We start from the raw sequence: 23123 nt of genomic DNA, 5'->3' as shown, positions 1-23123 counted from the left end.
ATGTGTTAAATGTTTGTAAATCATCAAGATAGGGCTGTTCGCAGCAATCAGATTGTGTGTTAAATGTTTGTAAGTCATCAATACAGGGCTGTTGACAGCAATCAAATTGTGTGTTAAATGTTTGTAAATCATCAATACAGGGCTGTTGACAGCAATCAAATTATGTGTTAAATGTTTGTAAATCATCAAGATAGGGCTGTTCGCAGCAATCAGATTGTATGTTAAATGTTTGTAAATCATCAAGATAGGGCTGTTCACAGCAATCAGATTATGTGTTAAATGTTTGTAAATCATCAATATAGGACTGTTCACAAGCAATCAGATTCTATGTTAAATGTTGGAAGTCATCAAATGAGGGCTGTTCACAAGAATCACATTCTGTGTAAAAACTTTTGTAAGTCGTCAGTGTAATGTACTTTCATGTGTCTGCCTTGGTAATGATATCACATATGTACATTATTGATTTCGAAATTCTCCATTTTCCAATGATGAATGACATTAGATTTTTCTTTTCATTCTTCTGCCTTGTCATCTTTGAACCATTCTTAGTGAATAATTTTCATCCGACCTGTGAAACATAAGCAAGACATATTGATGAGTTTCCAGATAAGCTTTTGCATTTAGGTTAGTTTTTCTTTCACTTTTACATGTACAGCCATAACATTTTAGGCTGATACTCACCAGGAGTAAAATATAGGACATAAGCAATTTTGCCAGGTTTATGGATTATTCCTGGGTGAAGCAGGTGAGACATAGTATTCTGTTGAAATCTTTTTTTGTGGAAATATATTTAAAAATACTCAGCATGGGAAGGTGATTTATTACTAAAATGCATTAAATGGGAACAATATTTTTATTAAAATACTTAATATGGGGAGGGTATTTATTTTATTAATGATGTTTATTTTTATGATATTTATTACTAATGGTATTTATTATCAGAATAAGTAATATTTAAAAGGTATTTATTATTAGGGGTATTTATTACTAATATAATATGGGAAGGTAATTTTGTATTAAAATACTTAATATGGGAAGAGTATTATTATATTTACTAAATATGTTTCAGAATACCTAATATTCAGTGGGTATTTATTATTAGATGACTCCATGTGCAGATCTAGATATAGATAATTGTTTTGTAGTGAGACTCGTTATGGAAAGGGAAGTTATTATTAACCATGTGCAGATCTTAATTTAGATATGTCTAGTAATCCTATTTTTCCATATTATTTTTAATATCTTATTTTTTTGTAATGCTTTTATCTCTGAATTTTTGGTTTTGCCAGTGTGTATTGCAGATTATTATGACATTTTAATAAAAGTTTAGTTTCTCTTCTGGCAACTCTGTTTATCTCTCTTTTATATTTCTCATTTTATATAATTTAAGTAGGGATGATGTATTGAAACTTGTTGACAATGAAACATATTTTCTGACAATCCAGTGTTGTCGTGGTTACAGTTTACATTGTGTTTATGAGATTAGTCTGCACTCAGTCTCATTGATTTGTTTGACAAATAATTACAAGGAATTTCATCTGTATAGAGGATGTGGTATTTATGCATATACCTTTTACTACAGGCTTATGCTGAAGGGCAGAAATTGATGACAAGAGCCATTGTTGCTGTGGAGATGCTGAGTGTAAACAAAAATGGAATCATGGAATTTAAGGAGATTCCGCCAATAGCAGATGTAAGTAACTTAAAAGCATGGAGACTTTCATTTAGAGCTTATATTATTATGCAGTGATCAGAATTGGTCAGCTCCACGTGAAATTCTGTACTTGGAGGTTGGGTTTGAACATTACAATAAACAAAGGAAATGCTTGTAAGAGTTTCCCTCTCACTAGGTCGTACTCTTGTTGTGCTAAAGAGAAATATAATTATGTTCTTCAGTAAAAACCTGAATAATAAATTTGTCATTTTTGTTGCAATTTTAAATCGGCATAAATTCCTGATTGGGTACACTGATGCTGTCACATTCCTAATTATGACAAGCAAAGAGACTGTTGCCCCATTTAAATATCCATCTTTGATTAAATGTTGGATTTTACATCTTATTTAATTGAAAACTTGAAGGCTGCTCCAGATCAACATTTTACCGAGATACATTATCTTTGTTAATGGTATCACTGCAATGCCATCATCCATTGGTATTGGTAAGTTTGGACTTTTGTTTGATAGAGTTAATTTACATATTCTTTTAATACGTGAGATATAATTTCTTAGATTTTGTTTTTGTCTTGTTAAACCCATTGAACATTTTTCAAATTATTGATATCCAGATTTGGAAATCTCTAAATCCAGTATTTAAGTGCCAGATTTTTCTTAATATTCTGTATCTGTGTTTGTCAATAATTATTCCACATGGTATTAAATTGAACTCCAATGAGACAAGTTGTGCACTTACAAGTACATCAAACTGCATTTCCTGTTGATCCTGACAAATTCTATTCTTTAATGCATGCAGTTTAAGTATTTTGGACTGGTGTAACTTTAACATAAGTAAACCTACATAGTGGAAAGAAAGTGGCTGTTCTTGACTTTGGGAATTTGTTTCTCCAAACTTCTCAACTATAAGATGTATCATATGTTTGCAGGTAGCCAACCTGGTTGAGGAATGTATTTGGACAGACAAGTTTGTGGAACTCCAGCTGTGGACTCGTCTTACAGCCCTGGCTTATGACCAGAAAATACACAACTTGGTTTTACAATGTAGCAAGAAGGCACTTCGCTTCGCCCATATTGGGACTCAACCAAAGCACAGACAGATGGATGCGTAAGGGAACATTGAAAATAATGGATTTCTGAAAGAACCATATTTTTTGTTGTGGGTATCTTACTAGCCAGATGTCACAGTGGCCAATGAGAAGGCATGAAAGGATGATTAAGGGTCATTTAATAAACTGTCTTTTAGGTGTTGCATGACTTTGATTACATGTACATCTAACCCCCCAGCTTACACAATAGTTGCATTCCCAAGAATGGTCGCCTTACTAAAAATTGTATGACTGAAATTATTGGTTTCATATCCTTGAAGTTTGATTAACAAATATTTAATTAACTTTAATGTCATTCATTTTATCTGTTATTGAATATTTTCTTTTTTTATAGAAAAATTATTTCATTATTTATTTTTGGCTTTGATAAAAAAATAAAAAAATTCATATGAAATTATGTTAATGATAAATTAGCATGATTTGAAATTGTGTTGAATCAGCAGATACCTGAACATGCCAGATTTCAATCAATTTATCATAAAACTACAAGGATGTATAACCGGGGAATCCATGTGAGAAATTTATTTTAAGGTGAGAAGTTTCTTTAACAGTAGGAGACTGTGAGAATAGACAAATGTTTGTTTGATTTTCATCTTATGAGACATTATTGGCATGCCGTTACTGTATGTTGTCAATATAACCTTGATTTTTCCTATTTTTTTCAGCCACCGGTACATGGTGGAGCAGGAGATGTTGAGTTATGCCAGTGGAATTCAAGGCCAGAGCCTGGTTGATAACATGGGTGGGAAAAATTATGTGCGGAGAGAAGCTCTTGAAGCCTTCCTCAACAGTGCCATGTGGGTTGTATGGATTGGTCTATATAAATATATATATATATATATATATATATATATATATATATATATATATATATATATATATATTGTCTGAAGTCATTAGTACCATACTAATGAGAAAAACATTTATATACCAGACAGATAACTTTCCTGTCTGAATACGTGCAGTCGTATATTAATGAGAAAAACATCTCTATACCTGACAGATAACTTGCTTGTCTGAATATGTGATATACTGCATAATTTCAAGTTTTAATTTTGTTTCTTCCCCAGTCACTTCAAGAACTGAAAAATGCATTGATTCTGTGAATACATTTAGTTTTTTGGATCATAGTTTTATTGGATTGTTGAAATATGAAATTGTACTAGTTCCCAACTAGACAGAATTCACAAGCTTCAAAAAATGAGCAACTTGGCTGATTCTTGATGTCGCCATTGATTCATCATCATCAGACATGTTCACTTGATGTCCCCATTGATGCATCATCATCAGACATGTTCACTTGATGTCCCCATTGATGCATCATCATCAGACATGTTCACTTGATGTCCCCATTGATGCATCATCATCAGACATGTTCACTTGATGTCCCCATTGATGCATCATCATCAGACATGTTCACAGAATTAAAATGGTTAAGAACAGATGAAAGAATAAATTTTCTGAAAGGAGATGTTCCGCAGTACATGACTATGATATTCTACAAAACACTCCTACCTATAATCTAAGATCAAATTTTAACAACAATTTAGAATTTCCAAAATCTTGCATTTAACAATTCAAAGGAAGTGTACAGTATTCAGGGTCTAAATTATGGAACTCGTTTCCTGCTCACATTAGATCTGCTGATTTAGTTAAATCCTTTACACAAATGTACATGCAGTATTTCGAACCTGCATATTAATTAACTAGAAAAATATAATTTTGAGTTCTGGGATTTATGACAATCTTAGTCTTCAGATTCATCTCTTGTTTGTTTGCATCATTTATATTAGAGTATTTATAACAGTGTATAGATATATATTAATAGTGTATATAACAGTTTATATATATGTTATATATGTATGTATATATACATTCATTGTATGAACATCTATCTTCTTTAGTACCTACTAATGTTTTATGACAAAGTATATTACTGTGAATGTCTCTACATGTTACGTCATTTGCAGAATAACCTAAAGGTATATCTAAGCAGAAATGATCATTAACTTCTTTAATATAAAGGAAGATCTTGCTGAAAATCATTTGTAAAACAGTAATTGGAAACAAAACTTTACATATGCAGTTAAATCCTTCCTCCTACTTTCATAATGTAGTTTAGTATGTATTTGTAGATGTGCTTACTTGTAAATAGTTATTTTCATAAGAGAGAAACATTTGCATGAGATTTTTTTTTAGAGGGCCTCAAGCGAAATTAGTGTTTATTTAAGTAATTGATTTGCCCTCTTTAAATAAAGACATTATTATTATTATTATTATTATTATTATTATTATTGTTGTTGTTGTTATTGTTATTATTATATTTTTGGGGTACTTAACATTCATTCATTGTTTTGAAGTGAATTTCCATTGATGGACCATTATTTGATTTGTCCTTAAATTTGTGCATTATACCCATCATGCAATCCACAGAAAATACCACATGACGAACAGTAAGTTCATAGTAAATGTTGTCAGGTTGGAAATTGATTAATGAAAGTGTTTCATTTGATGGTGTAATACATCCATGTAAGTTATTGATTAAAGGGAATGATTCATTTTTGGGGTTTATTTCTGTCTCTCTTTCTTCAATACAAAACTGGAAAGAAACATGTTAGCATAACTAGGTCACTACTATCAGTATTTTATATTAGTTATGTTTAGTTTTGTTTTGGTCACAGCCAGCATCTGTCTTACATTTTGTATGCATTTCCAACTGAACACCATGTAGACAAGAAAATTAAACAATTTTTCATTATTTTCTTCAGATTTGCACGAAATGCTGAAAACTATGAGATGGTAATGACTGCTGCTCGCCACTACTGGAATGCATGTCTCCCTCTTGTCAGTCAGCCATTGGAACGTGAATTACTACGGGAGCCTATCAGAGCAATCCTACAGAGTATTACTGCTACTGCCGAGAAATTAAAGAAAAAGGAGGTAGTTGTAGATGACTGTAGTGGACAGTTTATTATGTAATGTTACCCTATTATAGCAACGCATTCCTGCTATAGAAAATGTGAAAAGGAGACTGTGATTGTTTATTTTGTATCATTCATACAACAACATTTAACAGTGTAAAGATAAGAATTCAGTCTGGTGTGTCCAGTGGCTGTGGCCCAGACAACTACCTTAAATAATTGATGTAAGCATAATCTCCTCATGAGTGTGGGTTTAGCACTTGTGGATTTATTTGGATTTTATCTCAGTAAGGAAAAGTCTTTATTTTATTCTTTTCTGTGTATTGTAATCACATTTTATGTCACTGTCATTTGTGTTGTCCTCATATTAGGAAAAGCAGTTTATTCCTCATAGTGGCAATCCAGCTGTTCTTCTTTTGAAGGGTAACTGTGGTACATGATGGATGCTGATGCATTTCTCTATCCAGTTGACTAACGATAATGTATTTGATGGAGAACGTCGATTTTTTAAGTAAATTATGCTTCTCATAAATTTCTTCGCCATATTACTTTTAAACCTTCACACACCTCCCTGCAAATGTGAGCATCCTTGTTGATGCATTACTTAATTTAAAAAGGTGTACATCTGGCTGATGGATAGTCACCAAGCAAATGTCAGGGGAGGTAATGGGTAAGAGTTTTTCCTCTTGTCTATTGAGTATAAGGAGGGAAAAGATGAATTTTTTTAATGTTTTTAGTTTATTTCTCAATGTTAAAATAATAATAATAATTATTACTATTATTATTATTGACTTTATTTAAAAAGGAGCTCATTTGGTCAACTGACCAATCTTTCATGAGGCCTTCAACAGTGATTGGACAAGTATTATTTGAGAATCATACTTTGCTCAAATATTTACTTTTTTATGTGTTAGAGTAGTATATATTTCTGTAATTTCTCAAGGATGTACAAATATGCAAATTCCCTCAAAATGTAATGCATTTCAAAGTGAGCAAGTATGTGACAAACATGCAGGTTATTTGCCATGATTCTTACAAAATGTGTAACCTTTTTCATTATTGTCTAGCTCAATCTGGTCATGTGAGCACTTGATCTGAACATCAACCTCCATGACCTAGCACTTACTAAGTGACATTTTGTCATGTAAACACTTGATGTGAATATCAACCATCCTGATGTAGTGCTTACTAAGTGACATTTTGTCATCCAAGCAACTGATTTAAAGATCAGCCTCCATCATCCAATGCTTATGAAGTGACATTTTGTCATGTAAGCACTTGATTTGAAGATCAAACACCCAGATATAGCCCTTACTAAGTGACATTTTTACATGTAAGCACTTGATTTGAAGATCAAACACCCAGATATAGCCCTTACTAAGTGACATTTTTACATGTAAGCACTTGATGTGAATATCAACCACCCAGATATAGCCCTTACTAAGTGACATTTTGTCATGTAAGCACTTGATGTGAATATCAAACACCCAGATATAGCCCTTACTAAGTGACATTTTGTCATGTAAGAACTTGATGTGAATATCAACCACCCAGATATAGCCCTTACTAAGTGACATTTTTACATGTAAGCACTTGATGTGAATATCAACCACCCAGATATAGCCCTTACTAAGTGACATTTTGTCATGTAAGCACTTGATTTGAAGATCAAACACTCAAATATAGCCCTTACTAAGTGACATTTTGTCATGTAAGCTCTCTATTCAAATATCAAACTCCATGATCTAGTGCTTATGAATTGTCATTTTTTATTGTAAGCACTTGATTTTGAGATCAACTTCATGATCTAGTGCTTAGTGACATTTCACAAATGAGCAATCAGATGCTTTCTGTAATTATTTCTTTTTAAAACCATTTTAACAGTTGTACTTGGCAAGGATGCACAGTGTCTGTTGTTACATTAGAATTTTTGGTATTGAGTGGTAATATTTATGCTAGTGCATGTAGTTCTATTCAGTATGACAAAGTGCCATTGTTTTGACACATAATAGCTGCTGCTGTACTGATATAAAATTCTGTTGCATGTGACACAGTGCTGTTGTTGTAACTTGATTGCTGTGCTTTACAGAATAGTTTTGAAGCACATGGCATAGTGCTGTTGTTGTAAAACATAATCACTGATAGGTGCCAATATGCAGCTCTGTTGTATATGACATAATGTTATTATTGTAACACATATTCATGGCTGCTGTGCCGATATGCAATTCTGATGTGTATGAAGTAATTCCATTGTTATAATCACTACTGCTGTGTCAGTAATTAAGATAACAAGTGTTGGTTTTATCTTAATTCATGAAATGTTATTTATCATGCATACTGATGTTTGCACAGACTCTAATGGGTGTATTCATATATACTGTTTTCATATAAAAATGCCACCCCAACCCCACCCAAATAAATACTGAAAATCCCTAACAAAAATGCAAGTGCAGAAATTCCTCCACCTTGTGAAAATCATGGTGAAAACATTTTTTTCTTTCTTGATTCCCGTAAAGCACAATTTGAAATTGATCTTAATGCCTGAGAAAATAATTAATTTGTAACTGTTCTCCATTTTTAAAAAATAAAAAGGTGACATTTCATTGTTTTGGGGTCTTTTTTGTCGTGCAGGAGAAGAATGAGACAGAGACAGAGGGTAAATCAGAAGCTGGGTCTGCAATGGGAGCAGAAGTAACAGAGGATGAAAAGCCTACTACCTCCACAATTGGTGCTCCTGAGGATGATCTTACTCTAAGAGCTACATTGTATGGTGTCCTGTTCCAATCCTATGCTGATAAGGTAATTTCATTTGGGGCAAATAATGAAGTATGATGAAGCAGTTATTAGTAATTCTTGTCAACAAAGTTGTTTTTAGTCATACAGTCAACTCATAAATATTCTGTTCAAGACTTTAGGCTCTAGTACTTGTGAGTAATGTTTTTGGATATATTCGTATATACCCACGGCTTGAGAACTTCTTGAGGAAAGAATATGTCCCTTGGCATAACTTGTAGATGAACAGTTATGTTACAGACATATAGGTATCACTCGTTATAATATTCCATGTCAGCTATACAAGTGATATATGTTCTAGGCAATAGGACAGTAAGGATGTACCATTGTGAGTTATTTTATACATAAAACCACAAAAAAGATTAGAATCTCCTATATTTGAAGCCATACAGTAATTGGTCTTCATCAGCCAACAACTATTAAAAAGGAAATTAAGTAGCAATTCGAAAGCTACAGTTTGTTAATTTAATGAGAATCATGACAGTACACTTATTATATCACAACTGTGGCGTAAATCTCACCTTTATTAGCATCATGATGTCATATCGTAAACATTATTTGTCAGTTTTTGTTGTATAACACTTAGCAACATGACAAAGTATGCCAAGTCCTTAAAGCTATGTGTAACTTGAATCTCCAACTTGTATTCATTTCATATGAAATTTATTAAATTTGTTGAGTAATACAATATGGCACTTGTGAGCAGTGTGTGCCATTATATATGCCATGTTATAATGGCAGGTACTCATAGTCAGGAATATTACAGAGAAGAAGTCTTCATAAGAGACTGTTGTAATTATCTGCACTCGTAGCCCAGGAATATTGCAGGGAAGAACGTCTCTGAGGTCATATCTTGACTTTCATTTGGAATAATTTTCTATGCAAGAGTCTACTCTAGCATTTGTGCTCACAGTCCAGGGATATTACAGAGAAGAACTTGTCTGAGATCTTGGTGTGACCTTCAGCTAAATTAGTTTTCTATATAAGAGAATACTATAGTTATCTGTACTCATAGTCCATTAAAATTACATGAAAGAACTTGTCTGAGATCTTGGCTTGACCTTCAGCTAGAGTAGTTTTCTATATAAGAGAATATTGTAGTTATCTGTACTCATAGTCTATTAAAATTACAAGAAAGAACTTGTCTGAGATCTTGGCTTGACCTTCAGCTAGAGTAGTTTTCTATATAAGAGAATACTGTAGTTATCTGTACTCATAGTCCATTAAAATTACAAGATAGAACTTGTCTGAGATCATGGCTTGACATTCAGCTGGAGTAGTTTTCTATGCAATGACTGTTATTGTATCTGTACTCATGGTCCTGGAACATTGCATAAAAGAACTTGTCCAAGGCCATGATATAACTTCCAGCCAGAGAAGTTTCCTATGTAAAGGACTGCAGCTTTACTTATCTGTACTCATAGCCCAGAATTTTGTAGGGAAGAACTTGTCCAAGGTCATGACTAAACTTTCAGCTGGAGTAGTTTCCAATGTAATAGACTACTGTAGACTGTTTAATGATAACCTAGGAACATTGTAGCGATGAACTTGTTTGTCATTGCTGTTAACACTCTTATGTTTACACATGTTAATGACATTTCAGATTAGCTCTGTAAGCATTTACGAAATCTGCCTTCTGTTTAAATGACATATAAAACATATAACTGTATGTATTTATAACATTATATCTCAGTCTTGTTCAAAATGGCTGAAAGTGAGCAGCTGACTAAGTGGTGGGAAAAAAGTTAAGCCTGCATATTGTTTTTTGCATAAATGTTAATGCTAAGTGACCTCCAAATAATAAAAAAGCTGTTCATGAATATTGAATGCAATAGTTATGAAAATGTCTGTAATTGTGTCCTTGTAAATTTAAATGAATATGCATGTATTCACTATGTCTATGTTGTAATATTGTGGATGGGCCTAACATTTTAACACTAATCATGGAATACACATTTTTAATAACCTTAAAATCTACATGTACAATTTCTAGATACATGTAGCAGTCATTGTTCTGTTAGAGTTCAAGTGGAAACTTATGTTAACAGCCAACTAGTCTAATCAGTTAATCCAAATTATAGTGGAAAACGATTATTTTTTTACTTAATTAGACTTTACTTTTCTTATCTGTTTCTTTAATGAAAACAATTTTGTTTGCTACAAAGTACTGGTTCTGGCATGCAAGTGGAAATCACATTTAATTGGATTCCTTTGGAATTCTAATTGTCATGTAAACATTTAAAATGTTTTGTAAATGTAACAGCCTTATTTTCTGTTACTATAACCATTGCAATGCAAAATGTTCTGGTGTGTTTTTTGCATCATGGGAAAAAAATTATTTCTCTGTATGTGATTAGTATAGAAAACCTAGTAATACCTTTTTGTGGATAGAATAGTATATAAAACCTTGTATTACTTTTTTGTGGATAGGGTGAATGGGAGCAGGGACTACAGGCAATGGACCAGGCCATAGCAGATATGCCACGAACCAAACACAGACTGTAAGTATAAGTATTAATAAATAAAATTATTCATTCAGTTATCATGAGCAAAATATTTATTTTTTAAATTTAGTGAAAAAATTTTAGAATGTACTTGAGGTAAATAGCAGTATAGTCATGAATATTTTACTTTCCCAATATGAAAATTACAAAGATTTTATTTCATGAAAATATTGAATTCACAACATTTTTGTAAATAGATTGTTGCTGAAATGTTTCGATTTTACAGTATTCATACACCCTTCCTTGTGTCACCATGTAATAAATCAAAAACAGATAAACAAGTAAGGAGATTCATAGATAGTTGTTTCTCCTTTGAATACGTTCCCCAATCACATTATGTTAGGAATATTAGCCTGCTACTTAATGAATCCAGCGCAATTAAAAGACAAAAATTATCGTTTATTTTCTGTTTCATATAGTCAGAGTGCAATAACTCTTGTTCATTACCTCCTCTTGCCACCACCACCAGGAGTCACTAGTATTTCACTTCACTGCTGTGCTGGTAACATCATACAGTTATCCTTTGACATCCAAACTATTTTTATGTTCTGATTGAATCATCCAATGTTCCTTTTGGATTTATTGTGTGGGTTAATCATTCTGCTGCAGGTTGTATAAATTCTTTACAATATACATTCTATTTGTGCAATTTCAGCCAATTTAAGTGATTTTGTCACCTTTAGGGACTTTGTCCTTTTAAGACTACATCACACCATGCTATCATAGACCTCGGCAAGGTCATTAGAAGTTAGCATGACTTTTTTCACTAGTTCTGTTCATAACATAGTTGGTTTTAGTGAGTTATTTATATGCTTCATTGCTAATTTATGCTTTGTTTTCCCTTGTATGTGTCGTTTGAGTAGAAAGGTCAACTAAATACTTGACAGCATAAGTTCAAAGCATTGTCAATAAGTTTTTAATACAACACTAACTTTTTTGATCACTTTGTTAGTAATGGGGAATATATTTATATTTTAAGTTTTAACATGATGAATTGCTAATTTATGCTTTGCTTTCTCTTTATGTGTCATTTCGACAAATTGTCATCCATTGCTATAATGCAACTTCGGAGCATGGAAGTCTATCATGTCTCTTGTTTTGTATATATTTAGTGTACATCATCTATGACATACAGCATTATAATACATGGTCAGAGGAAGTTTCGGCTACAGTATTAGCTAGTTAGTCACATACTAATTTGCTAATCTATGTTTCGTTTTCTCTTGTGTCATTTTAGGGGAAATGTCTATTAGATGCATGATTTGCATGTTCAAAGCAATTGTCCATACAGGACTGAAGGGAAGGACAGATAAAATAAGTCAAGGAAGACAACTTACAGTTCATTGTTGGTGATACTGATTCATTGGGAAATGTTCTTCAGTTTTAGGCAGCCCAGTGGGCGTAAGTACCCTTGCATGTCCAAGCATGGCCTTCATCCTGTAAGTCAGGGCACATGGGACTCATACCAGATTCATTAGAGCTACCTCCTTATACCAGCTGTCACTGGCAGTACAGCATTCACCAATTGTAGAGTTGTCACTGACCATCAAACAGGGAGATCTTTTGAAAAGACAGCACAGTCAACTAATTCATTGCTTGCATTTCCTACTCATTTGGGGGGTGTTCCCCAATGTTAGTCAATCATAAGCCCCCCTGCATGTCTGAGCATTGCCTTTCAGTCAGTAAGTCAGGTACATTGGAATCATACCAGATCCAGCTATCACTGATTATCCAACATAGGAGACCTTTTAAGATGATTCAGCCAACTAGTTTGTCGCTTGCATTTCTGACTGATTCAGGGAGTGTTCCCCAATTTAGTCAGCCCAATGTGCATAAGTCCCCCATCATGTCCAAACATGGTCTTTGGGCCTATAAGTCATGATGCATGGAGTTTGTACCAGATCCATTGGATCCAATACATACTAAAACCACATCATTGCTGGCCATCTGACTGTTCCAACATGGGACCTTTTTGTTGAATCAGTCCAGCCAACTATGTTTTGCTTGGATTTTAGTGACACATCCATCCATCTGACCTTACTGTTGATGACATACCTGTACTATGATGGAGATTTCACTGAGAATCTGTCCAGCCAGGCCCTTGGAGTGGCCATCTTCTATACCGCCAGCTTCCAGGCCTACCATTCAGTGAGCAAACTAGCCAGCAGTCTCGGCAGTGCCGGACTTCTTTATGTTCACTGCTTGTCCACATGTGAGAGCTAGTGATGTTTCTATAGGGATGGAATTGAGTCTTCAATTCCACCTGGGATATCTTTTCCAGAGCTGCAAGTAGACCCGGATTTGGCCTAGACACTCAGTGAGTGCAATGAAACTCCTTCACATCAACCGTCATTCATATCATACTCAGATCCATCCATGGAACAGACTGAAGTTTTGCTTTCAAACCAACGTCAAGGACATTTATAGGGTGTTTTACTTCAGAATGCCTTCCACCTCCTGCCACTATTATAATGGTAAAGAATTGGTAGATTTAGACAAGGAGGAAGAGATGCCATCCTTCTGGTTCCTTCCCCAATCAACTAGACTTGAGGTGATAGACGCCATCATTACTGATCTCCTGGCACTTGACAAGAATATAGAAGCCATTGATATGTCCACTCGTCTGTTTTATAAGGTGGACAAAATGTGCTCCATTTCATGTCAGAGCTGTTGGATTTGGTCTCATTGGCACTTCTAAGACACAATGGAGAAACCTGGCAATAACCACTCTTGGGAGGCAGTGATCAGGATTGCTAAGGTAAGTGAGCAGGGCTGCTTACCTTACCATGGCCAATACTTTAATGGCTTCAGCTGATTTACACCTGATATGACATGTCATATGTCTGCAATCCATATCACTTAAACCTTGTCATACCCTCTCTTTCTGGACAAACCTGTTTGAAACACAATTGCTTTTGAGGAAGAATAGAGAAAGTTTTCCATAGTCTGGTCAAGAATGGCAGCCATGCAAGATCCTATTCACACTCGCAAGCACTACTTGAAACACAGAGACAAGTTGTGGCATGTGCAAACACCTCTTCTGCCGAGAGCTGGGACATAGGATTTCACCCCTCCAGCCCAGTGGGTTGTACACTTGGTGTACTTGAGCATATCACCAGATCAGAGTCGCCTCATGCAGATTACAGCTCAGAAGCTTCTAGCTATCACTGTGAGCCTCACATTCAGATGTAATGTTTTGGTCTAAGATATAATAAAAGCTGCTCACTGGCATGCAGAGTCAACCTTCTTAAGTATATCTCTTAGAGACTAGCAGAGGGAAATCTTACATCTGGTTGGGTTGGCCTTGTGGCAGCACAGATGGCCACCAGAAACAACTAGATCAGTCAACACAGCCTGTTAGCTTCACTGGATTCACTGGTGAAATTTTGTAGGTAAGAAGACTTCAGTATACATCTTCTTAACTGAACATAAGGGTCACAGATCAAGTGACCCCAGGCTGTGTTGGTTAGTAATTAGGGGAACGAGTTACCATTCACATATGGAGCTAGCCATCATTCCTTAGAAAGATACTCAAGGTCGGATGCTAAGCATCTCCCCTCCTATTATTTATTCTCCTAATGCAATGTGAATGTGGAACATATTCAAAGGAGAAAGCAAATTTTTTATTCAAAGGAGAAAGCAAATTTCAAAGTAAAATATGTTTTTCTGAGAATACTTACCCGATTACATTACTTACAAACCCTTCCATCCACCCTGCCACGAAGGCATCATCATGAGTATATCACTCAGCTAAAAACTAGTGACTCCTGTGGTGGCAAGGAAATGTAATGTGTGATAGCAGGCTAATATTCCTAACATAATGTGATAAGGTAAGTATTCTTGGAGAAACAGTTTACTTAAAAATTTGCTTTCTCCATTTCACAACATGGGGTTATTCTTGTTAGCATCTAACAGTTTCTTGGATTCAAGCAAGATATTGTTTGTGTTTTATTGACTCAGCACATGCTCTATTCATCCTTGAACCCAGCTTTGAAAAATAACAGTTAGCAATAAGATCATTAAACACAATTTCACAGGACCAGATTTCTCCAAAATTATAACAAAGACATTGAAAAATAGCAGCCACTGAAGTGCAGTTATTAAAAGTATTTAGTTCTTGTGCACATTTTCTGCTTTAAAATTTAAAAATTGTTATCATTGTTTCATTGAAGAGAAAGCAGCCTGTTCTAGTATTATTTTGATTTTGGAAATCTATACTAAATCAAAATGCTGTGTTGTTGTTTTTTCAGATTGATTTTTAAGCACAGAGTGATGACAAAAGCTAAACTTGGCAGAAGTGTTGCTATGGATATACAGAAATTTAAGGTAAGAAACCATTCTTAGGTGGATAAATTTTGGAGAATCAAATTTGAAATTTTTGTATGCATGAAAATATGATTCATTTTTGTCTGGTAGGCATGTAAATGCATGTTTTTCTAAATCACATTTTCATAAATATTTTTTGGGACATTTAAAAAAGGCATTTCACATCTCCAGTTGATCTAGATCTTTGTTTATTTGTTTTTTTAACATTTGATTTTATTGCTTAATGCCAAAAAATATTATACTAGAATTAAAAATTGTATATGCCATGAAAGTTTTGTTAAAATTCATAATTTTTATAAAGACTATCAGCTTCCTTCTATACACACAGTCCAGGTACCACAAGTCTCATTGAATGTGAGCTTCTATGTACATATAGTCTATTGACCACAAATGAGTCTCATTGAATGTGAGCTTCTATGTACATATAGTCTATTTACCACAAATGAGTCTCATTGAATGTGAGCTTCTATGTACATATAGTCTATTTACCACAAATGAGTCTCATTGAATGTGAGCTTCTATGTACATATAGTCTATTTACCACAAATGAGTCTCATTGAATGTGAGCTTCTTTGTATCATATAGTCTATTGACCACAAATGAGTCTCATTGAATGTGAGCTTCTTTGTATCATATAGTGTATTTACCACAAATGAGTCTCACTGAATGTGAGCATCAACCATTTTTGATGTTTAATTCTTTTTTAATAAATGAATTCCATAAGTTAGGTTGAAATTAAACAAGGGGAATATTAAAGTAAAAAAAATACAATCCATATTGTTTCAATATAATGACTTAATACATTTGAATTAAACATCCTTGTATTTATTCATTTGAAGATTGTTTACATTGTATTTCCAACTTTCAAGATAGCTCAAAATAGAAATAGTATATTACATAATGTCAATACTTGTAATTCATGTCTGGAGTTATTTATTCTATTCTACGTTTCATTAGTCTGAAAATGAGTTATACACAAGGAAAATTCTGCAGTAAAAAAGTTACCTTTGAATTAATTGAACTTAATTACCATAAATTTTAACTGAAAGATATAGTGCTAAAACATTTTCACATTTTGCTGTTTAGATTATACATTTGTATGGCATTTTATAGTAATTGCATGTTTATATATAAATTAACTGGTAGAAAGATTAGGTTAGTTGCTATCTACTGAAACTTCTTTTTCTTATTTTTTTTAAATATTTTATTTTTGTAAGTTCCTTTTCTGTGCTACAGCAGTAGTTTAGATTGTATAATTTTCCAGATGTCTCTATTAATATTTCTTTTGTTTGCTGGAAGTTTATTTAGTTTACTGTCTTCTCTTGTTGTTATTTGTGTTATGTTTGTCTACCTAATTTCCTAACAGGATGAACTTCATCAAATGTCAAAACGACGTACTGGTGTCAGATTTAAGGTTTGAATCCAGATTATTGTATGTTTTGTGTGTTGACATAGTTCTAGGCTCTATTTAGTTAGCATCCTGCTGGTTGGTTAGCACTGGTTACAGCTGGCCATGTTTAGTTAGCATCCTGCTGGTTGGTTAGCACTGGTTGCAGATGGCCATGTTTAGTTAGCATTTTGCTGGTCATTAGCACTAGTTACAGTTGGCTATGTTTTATCAGCACACTGCATTGGACACCAAGTCTAGTCTTTGCCACTGCAGAAGCAAGCTTAAAAATCTTATGCTGCAGGAATATGAAGAAATAGATATTTTCTAAGAGAAAATTTCCACAGTTATGTAATCTTTGGTTGATATGCATCTAAATATAAAACAAGTGTATATGGAAATTAATTATGCAGGTATCATACAGTTGTTGTGTAGTAAATATAAGTGTTTATGAAAGGTAAGTGTACATGGACCATACATTATTTATGTACCAAAATTAAGTGTTTATGTAAAGTAAGTGTACAGGCATCATATAGTAGTTATATAACAAAAATAAGTATATATGTAAAGTAAGTGTACAGGTGGCATACAGTAGTTGTATAATGGATATATATATGCATAAAAAAATTAATAAGTGTACAGGTATCATACAGTAGCTGTATAGCATAAATCATTGCATATATCTGTATGGAAGAATATAAAAAATGTAATACTTAAACTTGGCTCTTGTGATACTATTTTAGTGTCAATCATCAAAACATTTTAAATGTATCAAAATAATTTTTTCTGGCAATGAGTATACATGAAAATATGTGCATATCACTTTCACTAATTGGACTGGGAATGAGTGCACAAAGAGATAAGTGTTATGAGTGCACATAACAGTGACTGCATATAACCTTCACTAATTTGACTAGAATGATGCAATAAAAAATAAGTGCAATTAACATTAACTATTTTGTCTGGAATTATACATATCTATATGGCATATAACCTTCATAAATTTGACTGGAATGATACATATCTATATGGCATATAACCTTCATAAATTTGACTGGAATGATACATATCTATATGGCATATAACCTTCATAAATTTGACTGGAATGATACATATCTATATGGCATATAACCTTCATAAATTTGACTGGAATGATACATATCTATATGGCATATAACCTTCATAAATTTGACTGGAATGATACATATCTAAACGGCATATAACCTTCATAAATTTGACTGGAATGATACATATCTATATGGCATATAACCTTCATAAATTTGACTGGAATGATACATATCTAAATGGCAGATAACCTTCATAAATTTGACTGGAATGATGCGTATAAAAATAAGTATATATAACCTTAGGGCTGTTCCATTTAAACATGATACCCAGGGAAGGCAGTCTTTTTAAAAAAAAAGATATATGCCAGGGGACTTTGAATTCACATAGTTCATATTAAAATAATAAGAAAATCCTAAATTGCATTTTTGGGTGCATACCCCACATTAAAAGTGCCTTCACTAGGTCCCAGGTATGTTTTACAGGAACAGCCACAACTAATTTGACTGGCATTGATACATATAAAAATGGCATATAACCTTAAGTAATTTTACTGGAATAATGTGTATAAAAAAAAGTGCAATGAGGGTACAAAAATAAGTGCATTAAGTGCACATAGAAATAAGTGCATGTAGATATAGCATCCTTTACTTTGCAAAAACTGATATTTGTTGTCAGGACTTAATTCTTTGAGCAAGGAAGAATCATATAGCTTCAAAAGAGGGATACCTGTATGGTCTTCAAATTCATGATTTGAAGCCACCTCAGAAATACACAGAAATAGTTCACTATAAATAACACCCAACAGTACTAGATTGACAGTAATTAAAAAAGATGCAATTTAAAATAATGCATCTGTTTTGTTAGAATAAATTATTGAATGATATAACTACTTCTATAAAGTAAAACAGAATGTTTTTAGCTGCAATTGTGTGACCCATTATTGTAGATCGTTTAACTTATATGCACCACAAGTAGTGCTAGCTGCCATTTTGTATTTATGAGACAGAGAGACCATGGTAAATAATTTTTGTAATGCTTGGTACTTTTCATGGAAAGCAAATGCAATCTTCAGTTGTTTTTTAAAATAAATTTTAAAGTCATATTATAATGCGAAGTTCAATCTCATTTCAAATTGAATGCATATTTCTATTATTTGAAGCTTCTTCAATGTCATGCTTAACGATAACGTACGTAATCATATTGGCACAGACAACTAATTCATTTGCCAGACACCATAACAGAAATGTTTGGCCAAATAACTATACTGCTATGGTAAGATGTGTACATCATGCTTATATCCTGTAAAAGATCCATCCAAGAGGAAACTTTTGAAATGATGAAAATGATATGCCGCTTGCCTGGTTTTAAAACAAGAATTCCCTTGTCAGTGTCCACTATAAAAATCCAGTCCATTGAAATCTCCTTGATTACATCAAAAATACCCATGCTGTGGCAATGATAGAATAAAAATGGTTATACGTTGAAGCCTATTAATGCAAACAATTTTCCCAAATGCAAGCTTCTTCAGAAAAATTACATTATTTTATTTAGAGTAATTATTTTCAGGCAGTAAGTGACATCAGTCTTTAAAATACACTATTTAATATACCTCCACACATAGGCTGGTTCAATAGCTCATATAATTATTAGTCACTTTTGACCATATGTTGCAGTACTAAGATGACTCTTAACGAGAATGTACATGGTCATATGTCTCAGTACCAAGATGACTCTTAATGAAAATGTACATAGTCTTATGTCTCAGTACCAAGATGACTCTTAATGAGAATGTACATGGTCATATGTCTCAGTACCAAGATGACTCTTAACGAGAATGTACATGGTCATATGTCTCAGTACCAAGATGACTCTTAACGAGAATGTGTGTGATGAGGGGAAGAAATTTGTTTAAAAAATGTGTGACGAGGTGGGGAGGAGTAAAAACTCAGCCAAAATCGCGTGATGTCATTTATGGATGGCCCCTAATGAGAATGTACATGGTCATATGTCTCAGTACTATGATGAATCCTAATTTAATATTAGAATGTATATACATGTAGTCCTGTCTCAGAACCAAGATGACGCTTAATGAAAATATACATGGTCATATGTCTCAGTACCATGATCAGTCTTAATGAAAATGTACATAGTCTTATGTCTCAGTACCAAGATGACTCTTAATGAGAAGGTACATGGTCATATGTCTCAGTACCAAGATGACTCTTAAGGGACCGTCCATAAATGACGTGACGCACCTGGGGGGGAGGGGGTCACACATTTGTGACAATGTGTGATGAGGGGAAGAAATTTGTTTAAAAAATGTGTGATGGGGGGGGGGAGGAGTAAAAAATCGGCCAAAATCGCACGACATCATTTATGGATGGCCCCTAATGAGAATGTACATGGTCATATGTCTCAGTACCAAGATGACTCTTAATGAGAATGTACATGGTCATATGTCTCAGTACTATGATGAATCCTAATTTAATATTAGAATGTATATAGTCCTGTCTCAGAACCAAGATGACGCTTAATGAAAATATACATGGTCATATGTCTCAGTACCATGATCAGTCTTAATGAAAATATACATGGTCATATGTCTCAGTACCAAGATGACTCTTAATGAGAATGTACTTAGTCATATGTCTCAGTACCAAGATGACTCTTAATGAGAATGTACTTAGTCATGACTCAGTACCAAGATGACACTTAATGAGAATGTACTTAGTCATATGTCTCAGTACCAAGATGACACTTAATGAGAATGTACTTAGTCATATGTCTCAGTACCAAGATGACACTTAATGAGAATGTACTTAGTCATATGTCTCAGTACCAAGATGACTCTTAAAATGAGAATGTATATAGTCATGTGTCTCAGAACCAAGATGACTCTTAATGAAATATACATGGTCATATGTCTCAGTACCATGATCAATCTTAATGAAAATGTACATGGTTATATGTCTCAGTACCAAGATGATTCCTAATGGAATATATGGTCATATCTCATAGTACCAAGATAATTCTTAATGAGAATGTACATGTTCATATGTCAATACTGGAATGACTCTTAATTTTCAACTGTCATTGAATTAATATATACAGATTTAGTTCTATGCCATGCTTCCATACTTATTTGTTTGAGGAAATCTTATCAGTTTATCAGTTTCAAAATTTACTAAATGTTAGGACGTCTTGCTTTAAATCAAAGAAGAAAAAAAACATTCACTATGGTTCAGGTCAAATAAAACTAGTTTCTGAGTGATCTGAATTCAAAGTTGTTGTATTTTATATATATTAAGTTTATTGGTGCAAGTCCGACAGACCATCTACGTTAAATAAGGTGTGACACTATATACACGCTGATTTTTACACAAGGATGAGGAATGGGGTTCACAGCTTTACAGCACATAAAATTGTGTCAAGTAGTTTTCACTTATCACACTTCTCTTGATGAAGGGAGTGGATCTTGTGTTCAAGGTGATTAAAAGCCATTTCTGTCAAAGTTGATTAAAAGCCATTTCTGTCAAAGAAGAAAAGCGTTTGAACAATATTATTTCTTTTCAGCAAATTGACAAGAACGATTGCAAAACTTCCTCTCATTCACCCCATGATTCTTGGAAATATAAATTTGTGTAGTGACAAAATATAAAGGCTCAAATATATGGGTTTAAAAAAATATTAAACATTAAGCTATATATCATATTATGTCATCTGACTTATTATACATATTTTAATCACATAAGATGGAATTATTGGGTTTCATTAAGCTGCATTTAGAATCTTTTCAGAAGTTCCTCAGCATGTATTTTGATCCATTTAACTTCACTACTTTTTTGTTTAAAAAGTTCCTTTATTTCATTCATTTGAAATTTAAGGTAGAGCAACTTTAATCCAGCATTCGTGAATGATGGATGTATGTTGTCACAATGTATCATTGTATTCATGAATGATGGATGTATGTTGTCACAATGTATCATTGTATTTGTATCATGTTGTTAAATTGCATTAGAATGCTAGTATCATCTTATTCTGAATCAGTGTACTAGTAGTATGTTATTACACTGTACAAATGTACTAGTATTATGTTATTACACTGTCCAGATGTACTAGTATTATGTTTTTACATGAAACAAATATACTAGTATTATGTTATTACACTGTAAAAAATACTAGTGTTATGTTATTACACTGTACAAGTGTACTAATATCACATTATTATTCTGTACAAGTGTACTAATATCATGTTAATACACTATTAGTTTATCATGTTATTACATTAAATCAGTGTACTTGTAACATGCTATATTTGATATTTTTGTTTTAATGATACTATAATCACTTTTCTTTTATGTGAGTTTTATAGGGATACCATTGTATAAACATGGTATTTGGGGGTCTACATAGTGCCATAATGTTATTTAACATATTATAGGGAAATCCTGCCATTGTCTTATGTAGCATATGACAGGGAAGCTCAGCTATAACATATATGGGGTTCATAGAGTCCCATTGTTATGTAGCATATCACAGGGAAGTTCAGCTATAACATGTATGAGGTCAATAGAGTGCCATTTTATCATGTTGCATATCACAGGGAAGCTCAGCTATAGCATGTATGGGGTCAATAGAGTGCCATTTTATCATGTAGCATATCACAGGGAAGCTCAGCTATAGCATGTATGGGATCAACAGAGTGCCAGTTTATCATGTAGCATATCACAGGGAAGCTCAGCTATAGCATATATGGCTTTCGTAGAGTGCCATTGTTATGCAGAATATCGTAGGGAAACCCAGCTATAGCATGTATGGGGCCCATAAAGTGTCTCCGTGTTATGTAGCTTATCACTGGGAACCCAGCTATAATATGTATGGGGCCTATAGAGTGTCAGTGTGTTATGTAGCATATTGTCCAGTATTGAAACAAGTCAGTTAAATAAAGAAAATGTGTATGTTTATCTGCTTAGTTCAACAAGCCAGTGGGAGTGGGGGCTGATAGTGCAAAGCCCCAGGCTTCATTTATCTATGAATTTAAATTGATGAATATTAAAAACACAATGATTACTGCTTGATATTTTTGGAGAGGATAATGAATTGGTATATATATATATATATATATATATATATATATATATATATATATATATATATATATATATATATATATATAAAGAGCAGCAACTGAATAGTTACAGTACAGTTCACATGGCAAAGCCACATATGCATGAAGGTTGCTTTTGTTTTGTGATCTTCTTTATAAACAGTAACACCTGATAGTTGCAGCTACCAGTCACTATGAGATTGGCATTGTTGTAGGTAAAGTGTGTAAATTTATCTG

The 23123-nt window shown here is 33.4% G+C and overlaps 1 protein-coding gene across 2 annotated transcripts in view; it reads left to right on the top strand.

Annotated features, from left to right (window-relative positions):
- Nucleotides 1–23123, top strand: part of LOC149795075 (cilia- and flagella-associated protein 46-like) — a 218449-nt gene that overhangs the window by 94226 nt on the left and 101100 nt on the right. For both annotated transcript variants that reach the window (XM_089964780.1, XM_089964779.1), the window contains 7 exons: nucleotides 1583–1693; nucleotides 2601–2779; nucleotides 3446–3577; nucleotides 5549–5720; nucleotides 8333–8500; nucleotides 10925–10995; nucleotides 15249–15324. In XM_089964780.1, the coding sequence (XP_089820906.1) occupies nucleotides 1583–1693; nucleotides 2601–2779; nucleotides 3446–3577; nucleotides 5549–5720; nucleotides 8333–8500; nucleotides 10925–10995; nucleotides 15249–15324 (909 nt within the window). The remainder of the gene's footprint in view (nucleotides 1–1582; nucleotides 1694–2600; nucleotides 2780–3445; nucleotides 3578–5548; nucleotides 5721–8332; nucleotides 8501–10924; nucleotides 10996–15248; nucleotides 15325–23123) is intronic.

Source organism: Sinohyriopsis cumingii, chromosome 7, assembly GCF_028554795.1.
Source record: "Sinohyriopsis cumingii isolate HCF-2022 chromosome 7, ASM2855479v2, whole genome shotgun sequence".
In the NCBI taxonomy this organism is placed as follows: Eukaryota; Metazoa; Mollusca; class Bivalvia; order Unionida; family Unionidae; genus Sinohyriopsis; species Sinohyriopsis cumingii.
Note: the sequence above shows the minus strand (reverse complement) of the source record. Positions and strands in the feature narration are given on the sequence as shown.